Genomic DNA, 10,087 nt, shown 5'->3' on the forward strand with positions numbered 1-10,087 from the left:
AGGCTATGGGGCTGATCCTTAAGTACCACTGCTTGGAAGATGCTTTTGACCATCCCTTCCCCCATCTGGGGTAGATGAGGGCCCCTCCCGTGCTCACCTCAGGGTGACACTGCGCTGTGTCGTAATGATCTGTTGACTGGCTTATTTCCTGGCCTCTTCATCAGCTGAAGAGCTACGGCAGGGCAGGAACTCAGTACAGTTCACTTCGGAGCCTCAGAGCCTGTCGCTGGGGTGCCAGCGTTGGCGAAATGAGTAGAATAGGTGGAATAAGTGAGAGAAACAGGTGTACGAGGCTGATCTGTTGCTAATAACAGAAACCTAAAACGGGCAATCTGCAAAAGGAGACGTTTATTCAGCTCATGGTTTGGAGGGCCGAGGTCCAAGTTCCAGGAGCCGCATCTGGGGGGGGAGGGTCTTGCGGAGGAGAGAAGAGCACTGGATCCGGAGGTCTCCCCCCCGTTCTGGCTGCCTTCCCTTTCCTTATCAGTCCATGGGGGGGTGTCCCGTCCTGAGGGCCTTGATCCTGACTCATCCCAAAGGCTCCAGCTTTCGACACCACAGTCTGATTAAATTTCCACCCTCTTAATCCCATCACCATCACATCACACCATGTACCCACATATAAGTCACAGTAGCTGTGTATCCTTGCGGAATTTGTCATTTAGCTTCCCAGAAAGGTCCTTGATTACTCTGAAAAGTACCTGCTGTGTGTCGAGATACGGTTTGGATCTTGAGAGAAGGAATGTTTCATGGGTACACACCCCGTGAGGGTCTGTGTTTTGCATTTTCTACTCCTCATCCCTCATCTTGGATGAGAGCAAAAAATAAATAAATAAATAAATAAGGTTCTCCTTTTAAAGCTCTTTTCCTTTTTAATAAAGTTTGCTAGAGGGTGTATGTGTTCATCAGAAACAGAGAGAAAGAGGGAAAGTGAGAAATCCCCTCCCAAGGGGAGATGGCCACACCTCAATCCCGCTCAGTGTGTTTTTTCAAGCTGCCAGGTCCAGGGATTGAACCATGCAGTCAGTCACATAGAATCCAGTCGCCTTAACCACCATACCACTAGCTGGCCCAGAACTGTCCTCCTTTTTAAATCTGATTTCTCCCTTTCTCCCAGGGCAGGGCCTCTCACCCCATCTCCACTATCTCTGGGGCTTGCCATGTGGCCTTCCTCAGCTGGGGTCCCACCTCCAACCAGGAAACCCCTCCCCAGGAAGTCTCCACCTGGTTCTCGCTGTTTTCACAGTTACCGTAAACCAAGGGTGATGTCAGGCCCTGCAGGTCCCTGTCTGCCACCCACTCAGTCTTGATCAACGTTGTCACCAAACAGCACTGTCACGTGGCCCTGCTGGAGGAACCACATTCTCGCTTCCTTCTTCCACAGTCAGCCGTTGGGGGTTGGCAGGGTCCCAGGCCACGGCAGGGGGTGCCTCGGCGGAGCCCGGCAGCGTGGACTGGGACCTTGTCACTAGAGCGGAGAAGCCACTTGTTTGGGGCCCACGAGGCAGCTATCCCATGCTCTGCTGAACGCGGTAAGTGCTGGTTTGCAAAAACCGCAGGGTGCGGCTGGGGCCCCAGGGACCTGCAGGCCTGCCTTCCAGCCCTTCCTCAGATGCAGTCCCAGGGGAGGCTCAGGACCCAGGTCTTCCTGGAGTCTGTGGCCACATTCTGGGGTCCTTTCTGTACTTTGTCTTGTTAACCTCTAATCTGCCCTCCCTGCCAGGTCGGTCTGCCACTGCTGGCTCGGGGCACTCCAAATCTGAAAATTAGAGAAATGATGGGCGTTGCCCTAGAAACTGTCCTGCCCTCGTACACATAGGAAACTGAGGCCCAGAGTAGTGAAGGGGATTGCTTAGGGGCAGTGCTGAGATTAGAAGACTCCGGAAAGGAGGAGGGGTGCAGGATTGTCTCAATAGAAGTTACGGATCCATAAAAACTATTGCTTTTCAATATGCATTCTTCCTATTTTTTGTAAGACTGAGAAAATGACTCTTGTCCATGGCAAATTATTAAGATATTAAAATACCAGGGCTAGTGGATAGCATAATGGTTACGTTGTTGGACTCCCACATGGCCAACTACTGTCTGAGTCCCAGATCCGGAGGCTTAAAACTCACACCAGGTGCGTGTGTGTGCGGGTGCAAAATCCCAAGAGGAGAATGGAGGAGAGGGGATTGCATGGCGCCATTATTCCAGAGAGTGATTTCTCACTTTCTGTCTCTCTAGTGAGTATATGCATTCTATAACAAAAATCTCTCTGAAAAAAAAAAGAAGGATATCAGAATATGATTGTTACCTAAAGCAAAAATAATAATTAGAGTGCTCTTATTCATTTGTACTTGGAGTGCTTTAAGGAGAACAGTGGGGGCGGTGGTTAAAGGAGTTCTCGCCCCCTCCTCAGCCGCTGCCCCACAGGCAAAGGTCAGGGTTCCTGCTGTCCAGAACTCTCTCTCCTTTGCTGGCCCCGGCGTGACTCCCTTTCCCAGCTCGGACTTCCGGCCTTCAGCAGGCAGGTGGCTTCCTCTGGGGGCTGCCTGGGCGGCCACACCCTTTGCAAAGGGGTGCCTCCCTCACTAGGTGTGGCCAGCAACCCGGGGGATTGAAACCCAGAGAGTGGAAGGGGCGTGGTGCCGAGGGCATGGGAGGGAACACCGAGAGCCCTGGTGGGTGGACAGTGCCCCCTTGTTCAGGTGGGGTAGCCGCAGAGCAGAGAAGCAGCCTCCTCTGGCAGAGCGGCTGGGAGGTGGTCGCCCCAGAGTTGACACAGCCCCTCTGGCTGTGAGCCCATGGTGACCCCAGGTCCTGGTCTCTCAGTCCCCTTCAAATTGAACTTAAGCAGGAAGATGGCAGTGGGGGGCCTGGCGGGCTAGGAGGAGACAGCATGGCGGGGGTGTGTGTGTGTGTGTGTGTGTGTGTGTCTGTCTGTCTGTTTGTCTTCACAAGTGTCTTCAGAAAGCTGTCGGTTTCACAGTTACCTCAGTGTTTTGGTTCATCTAAAACCAGGTGTAGGTCTCATTGTTAATGCACAACAGCCCACGTCCTCTGTATCTGGCCAACGAATTTGGGTTCTGGCCGGTGAGACTTGGTTCTTGGGTTGGGCAGCATGTGTACAAAAACCCTCGGTTAATACCGTGGTGGGTGGCTCTGTGAGAGGCCAGGGAACACTGAACAGATACACAGCGTACCCGCAATCTTAACGATTCCTGGAGGGCGGTGGGGGGTGACGAAGAAGGTGTATCAGTGTCAGCTGAGCAACATGGCCTCCTCTCAGGATCTTGGGCACACATACACATGTGCCCGGCATGAGTTTCAAGCCACTGGGTCCAGGACTTGAACTGCAGTCGGCCATGTGGGAATCCAGAAACATAACCATTACACCATCTGTTGGTTCCAAGTATTAGAAAAGGTTTAAACACTGAGGGGCTGGGGTGACTATTCGTGCTTGGGGCAGTCCGGAAGGGCTTCCAGGAGGAGGCAGCATTTACTCTGGATCCTGAGAATGGACACAGGCTGGCTCACTGGTGATGTGGGACTGTGACTCTGAGGGGGACTCTAGAGAGAGATGGATGAGTCTAGGTGGCAAGTGGCCCTCAGTTTCCCCATCTTTCACATGGGGCTAATAATGGGACCCATGCCTTCGAGGGGGCTCTGGGATTCAAGTGGGTTAATAATTCATGTGCGGCTCTTAGGTCAGTGGCTGGCACTCAGTATGTGCCATGTATGAGCCAGAGGAGGCAAGGCTTTGTGGGTGGCACCCCGGGCTTCCAATGGAGGTGTTTCTAGAGTTCCCTGTGCTCTGCCTCCCTGATGGAGAAGACCAGAGGTGTGTCAAAGCCTGTCCCAGGAATGGGGACGGGGAGCTTCTTCTACGCTTGTATTTCAGAAGAGGACGAGTCAAATTGCCCGATGTCACACAGCTTGTAACGGACAGAGCTGGGGTTGATCCGGTTTCACGTGACTCCAATCAGGGCTGTCCTGGGCACAGGGCGGAGACCTGCAATGGGAGCTGGAGCCACCCACAGCTCAGTGTGACCTCGATTTGATCGGCAGCCTTCATTTCTCCAAGCGGCTGTCGGACTCTGCCCCAGAGATGCTCGCTATTTTGGGTTCTAAAATGCCAAGCTTTCGCATCACGGGACTCCTGGGTCTCCAGATTCTGCATGGGAGGCTCCTGGCTTCTTGGAATCCCACGGGCACCTTTTCTGAGCTGCTCAGAGCAGCCCCTGGCGTGGTCTCTGGAGCTGGGCTGTGGGGCTTCCTGGCAGCTTGCTCCTCTACGGTCAGGGTGGGGCCAGCAGCTAAGCGACCTGGTTTTCGGGGGGAATGACAGGAAATGGGCAACCTCTGACCGATTCCGCTGGGGCAGCTTCGAGACAAATAGGATGTGGCCGCTCCCCCGCTCAGAGCCCGCCTGGCCCTGCTCTGTGGCGAGTGACTGTTTTTCTGCCTTCTGGGGAGCCGAGAGAGAGCGAGCGGGGCCTGGAGGTGGCTCCGCTGCTCAGAGCTTTCCTCCCTGTAGAGTGGACGTCCTCGTAGCCAGCGCTTAGCGGTCATGAAGCTCCAGCTCACCCACGTGACGAGATGATGGAACCGGCCGTCCACCATGGGGACTTGGTCATATGTCATGTTCCTTACAGCACAATGCATATGCATTTTAGCAAACAGGAAGGTGTTACTATCTTACCTGCCATCCACAGAACACAAGCCCTGTCCCTTTCTTTTCCACCTTCGTGGTCTTGATGGAGACACAGAATCTCCTGGGGCCTCAGGTCTGCTTCCTGTCACGTGGACTGATGCCCGCTCAGCTGCAGCTTGGCTCCAGGCTGCTGTCTCTGTGGTCCTTCCTCTCAAAGCCCACAGGATGGCAGGGGCCAGGTGGGGTTGACCAGATGGCCGGTTTGCCTGGGCTTGAAGGTGTGTGAGGACAAAGGACTTTTTTTTTTTTTTCTTTTCTCCCTTCCTTCCTTCCTTCCTCCCTTCCTTCCTCCCTTCCTTCCTTCTTTCCTTCTCTTCCTCCCTCCCTCCCTTCCTTCCTTCCTTCCTTCCTTCCTTCCTTATTTCCATTCTCTCTCTCTCTCTTTCTTTCTTTTTTAGAGATTTTTGCCTTAGGGCACATGCTTTCACCAGAGAGAGAGACAGTGAGAGGGAAAGTGAGAATCCCTCCCCGGGGGGATGGCCATGCTGCAATTCTTTCTCCTCCATTCTCTTCTCAGGACCTTGGGCACACACGCACACGCGCCTGGCGTGAGTTTCAAGTCACTGGGTCCGGGTCTGGGACTCAAACCACAGTCGGCCATGTGGGAGTCCAGTGACGAAACTGCTACGCTATCTCCTGGCCCAGGACAAAGCGCTTTCAGTGCTAATGCCAGGAACATGCGGAACAAGCTAGTTGCTGTAGATAGGCCTGGGTGGGGAGATCTGGGCCTTTTCAGTGGGCCACATCTCTTCGTTGTTGTTTCTTTCTTTCCTGAGAGTGAGTCAGAGAGAGAAGACCAGTGCCCTCAGCAGGTCTCACCCCTCCACACCCAGCCTGCCAGCCTTCCCAGCCGGGCTTGTGGTGCACACCTGGCATGGACAGGTCGAGCAGGGACCAAACCCGCAGTCTTGTGTATAGACCCAGCTTTGTTCGGCCGGACAGGAGGTCTCTGCTTTTGCACAGACTCCTGTGGCTTCCTTAACTGCCCGTGGCGTGCGGTAGGGAGGGCACCCTCTCCGTACCCTCCTCGAATCAGAGGCCTCCCTTCTCTCTGTTCCTCTGTTCGTGGCCACACAGAAGATACCCCTGCTGGAGGCCAGAAACAGGAACCTCCGTGCAATCTCCTTTGGTTCTGATGTCCGTTGTTTAAACGAGATTGCCCATTTTACAGGTGAGGAGTCGGAGGTTCAGAGAGGGTGACTCCGCCTGCCCAAGGGCACACAGCTAAGTGGAGGCAAATGTGGGATTCAGGCCGGTGCTCTCTCCTCTGTTCCAGGCTGTCTGCGAGCAGGGACGTGGGGATGGGTGTCAGGAACGGGCAGACTGTGGGAGAGCTGCCTTCAGAGCATGACTCTCCAAATTAGCCCCCCAGCTTCCGGCTGCATGAGGTTGGGCCCTGACCACCCGGGAACTGGGGCACTGGACTTTGGGTTTTGCCCCTCCCTCTCTGCTTACAGGAAGTGACTGAGGGCTCTGCCTTCCAGGAATAGAGAACTGCCGAGTGGGGGTTAGGGTGAAGGTGTTTTCATCGTTATGAAATATGCCTCTGAGCTGGTGGCTCCTTCTCAAAGCCCCTACCCCCAGGAAAGTGGGGCCAAGGTTGGGTCACCTGTTCTTCCCCCAAGTGGAACTCCACCCCTGTGCAAAGAAACTACCGTCCCAAATGCAAAGCTGTGTGTGTGTGTATGTACATGTGTGAGTGTGTTTGTGTGTGTGTGCACACCATTTTTTTTTTTTTGGAGAGGTTTTGCTATAGGGTGCATGTGCTTGCCAGCAAGATAGAGAGAGACAGAGAGACAGAAAGCAAAAATCACCCCTAAGGGGGGATGGCCACACCGTAATTCCTTCTCCTCCATTCTCCTCTTGGGGTCTTGGGCATGCACGCACACGCACCCAGCATGAGTTTAAGCCACCGGGTCCGGGACTTGAACCACAATTGACTACATGGGAGTCCAGTAACGTAGCCATTACACCATCTGCTGGCCCGTCACACCATTTATTTATTTACTTATTTTTAAGGAATTATTTAATGTAACTCTATTATTATTATTGTTGTTCCGTTTGACCAGACAGAGAGACAGAAAAAGAGAAGGAAAGTGAGAAAGCGAGCCTCCAGGTCTGGGACTCAGACCACAGTCAGCCATGTGGGTATCCAGCACCCTTAACCACCACGCCACTTGCGGCCTTGTGCACACCATTTATTAAGCACCTGTTGTGAACCTGAAAGTATTTTTTTCCTAGAAGCTTTTGTCACAGGCACATGTACTCGCTGGGGAGAGAGAGACAGAGACAGTGAGAGGACAAGTGAAATCACCCCCTGGGAGGATGGCCATGCCGCAATCCCTTGTCTTCCTGGGATCTTGGGCACACTCACATACACACCCGATGTGATTTTCAAGTCAGTCTAGGACTCAAATCGTGGTCGGCTATGTGGGAGTCCAGCAACGAGACTACGCCATCTGCTGCCCCCGGAACTTTTTTCTAAAAGTTTATTGATTTTTCCTGTAAGAAAGGGAGAGACACCCCAACAGGGTCCTCACCACCCACAATGACCCTGACAGCCAGTCCAGACGTGGACATTACGCTAACTGCTGGTTCCCTAGCCTGGAACTTCTGAGTCCATCGTCTTGTTGCAACCTCACAGCAGCTCTCCAGCGTAGTGCGACTTATCCCCATTTTATAGATGGCAGAACGGAGGCTCAGAGAGGTGGGGATTTTTCTCAGGGTCATGCCGCTTCGCTTGGAAGAGACAGAGCCGGGACTTGAACATCCTTCAACCCTGTAGTCTGTGCTTCCCATCCTATTGCCTGCATGGGACCTCGGAAATGTGGAGCTGAGCTTCCTGGGTGACGTGATCTCAAGCTCCTCCCTCCACCTCCCACCGGAGCCCCGGGCCCCAGCCACCTCTAGTTAAGCTCTCTCACAAGCTTTTGCCTCTGTCGTCCCCTCAGCTAGGTCAGGTTTCCCCATAAAGCTGTCCCAAATCCTTCCTGGATTCAAATCAGATCTCGGCCTCTCACCAATTCTGTCTTTGGGCAAGTCGTTCCAGTTCTATGAGCGTCAGTTTCATCCTCTGTGAAATATGGATAATTGTGAGGGCCAGATCTGGCTGATGGAAATATCATCACGTTTGGTTTAAGAAATTATCTTGGGAACCAGCAGTTAGCGTAATGGCTATGTCGCTGGACTCCCACGTAGTTGACCGTGGTTCGCATCCCGGACCCAGTGGCTTAAAACTCACGCCGGGTGCATGTGCGTGCGTGCCCAAGATCCCAAGAGGAGAATGGAGGAGAAGGGATTGCAGCGTGACCATCCCCTCTGGGGGAGGGGGCGATTTCTCGCTTTCTGTCTCTCTGTCTCTGTCTCTGTCTGGTGAGCGCACGTGCCCTATAGCGAAAACCTCTACCCCCCCAAAAAAATATATATATAAAGAAATTATCTTAAGGTGTGATAAGGCTTGGTTTTTATACCATCCGCTGGCCCCAGGCTTGCATTTTAGAAACCAGCACAGTTCTTGCAGCCAGCAGATAGTGTAATGGTTATGTCGGTGGACTACCATATAAGTGACCACCATTCAAGTCCTGGACCCAGTGGCTTAAAATTCATGTCTGTTGTGTGTGAGTGCATAAGAGGAGACTGGAGGAGAAGGGACTGTGGCCTGGCCATTCTCCCAGGGGGTGATTTCTCACTCTCTGTCTCTCTGGCGAGTGCGCATGCCCTATAGCAAAAATTTCTAAAAAAAAAAAAAAGAAAGAAAGAAAGAAGAAAGGAAGAAACCAACACAAGTCTAAGTGACATGGTCTGAGTTGGGGCCCATGAGTGAGTGACAGTCACCCAGGGAATGATGAGCAACACTCTTTCGTCCAAGTCACATGGACGAAGTACAGGGAAAATACCGGTCGTATCCGGCACTGATCTGGAACGTCCACTCTGCACCGGACACTGTTCTGGGGCTCATGGCGTGTTGAAGGGTGTTATGTTCCACAAGCCCAAGAATAGCTGAACTCTGCCCCATTATGCAGCTATCAATGACCACGGGATTCTCAGAACCAGCATTCTGAATCGTATAAGCCCCAGCCAGTACCAGAGAGAGTGTAAGGGAGAGAGAGAACAAGAGGCCACAGGCGTTTGTAATGCCCAGAAGGCCAGTGTCATGGCCAAAAGGAGGGCTGCTGTCCTTTCTGGCTACTTGGCAGGGAGGACAGCATGGACCCTCAGGATGGACAGTGGCTCTACCCACAGGCAAATGTGACTGATGACAGTGAACTCCGAGAGCAGGGCTGTGGTAAAAGATTCGCCTTTTCTGGGGCTGGCGGGTAGCGTGGTGGTTAAGGGTGCTGGACTCCCACATGGCCAACCGCGGTTCGAGCCAAATAAAAAAATTAAGAAGCGATGACAGAAAAAGTCAATATAGCTAGGAACTCTAATATTTGCTTTCTCTACCCCAATGGCCTGTCTTGCCCAAAATAAAAAGTCTTAACCAAGAGCTTGGCAGGCGGCATGGTGATTAAAGCTCTGAATTGGCGTCCCTCTGTTGTGTCCCCCAGGTGCTATGTCTCTGCGACTCCTGCTGCTGCTGTCCCTGCTGAGTCCTGGCAGTGGCTTCTGGCTGTGGGAGGATGGAGCCAAAGCAGCTCCAGGCCCCCTGCTTGTCCGGGACCGCAGACAGGTGGCCTTCGATGATGACATGGATGAGGACTACAACCCGGAAAACACGGACCCCCCAGAAATAATTGGAAATAGTACCTGGCTTGCGGACTCAGACCTCAGGCTTCTGACCACGATGGGAACGCTGGGACAGAGAGGGTCAGCCGGGCCGGGGACCCCCGAGCCAGCCACTGCAGAGGTTGCCACAAGGGACTCTGCCAGCCTGGAGGAAGGAAGGACAGCCACAAAGACCCAGAGTGAGGGACAGGCCACGGAGTGGATGCCAGTCACGTCGGACACTCTGGTCTCACAACCCATCACAGAGGCTCCTTCCACAGAGGGGGCTCTCTCTGTGGGGCCGAAAATGGAGTCTCGTCCCACGGGCCTTTCACCTACAGAGGCCCTGTCCACAGTGCCAGCAGCCACGGAGGCCCTGTCCACGGTGCCAGCAGCCACAGAGGCCCTGTCCACGGTGCCAGCAGCCACGGAGGCCCTGTCCACAGTGCCAGCAGCCACAGAGGCCCTCACCATGTGGCCAGTAGCTACGGAAGCACAGACTGCTCAACCAGCAGCCACGGAGGTGGAGACTACAGAGCCCACTACCTTGAAGGCCCTGCCCACAAAACCCACAGTCATAGAGGCTCTGTCCACAGAACGAACTACCACAGAAGCCCCTTCCACGGAGCCTAGTGCCACAGTGACCCTGTCCACAGAATCAGCCACCGTGGAGGCCCTGTCCACAGA

General features: G+C 53.7%; 1 protein-coding gene across 1 annotated transcript in view; it reads left to right on the forward strand.

Annotated features, from left to right (window-relative positions):
* Positions 1–1,292: 1,292 nt before the first annotated feature.
* Positions 1,293–10,087, forward strand: part of SELPLG (selectin P ligand) — a 9,854-nt gene continuing 1,059 nt past the window's right edge. The window contains exons 1-2 of the mRNA XM_006151581.3: positions 1,293–1,532; positions 9,244–10,079. Of these exons, the coding sequence (XP_006151643.1) occupies positions 9,249–10,079 (831 nt within the window). The 5' untranslated portion in view covers positions 1,293–1,532; positions 9,244–9,248. The remainder of the gene's footprint in view (positions 1,533–9,243; positions 10,080–10,087) is intronic.

This window comes from Tupaia chinensis, unplaced genomic scaffold (assembly GCF_000334495.1).
Source record: "Tupaia chinensis unplaced genomic scaffold, TupChi_1.0 Scaffold000320_1, whole genome shotgun sequence".
NCBI classification, from domain to species: domain Eukaryota; kingdom Metazoa; phylum Chordata; class Mammalia; order Scandentia; family Tupaiidae; genus Tupaia; species Tupaia belangeri.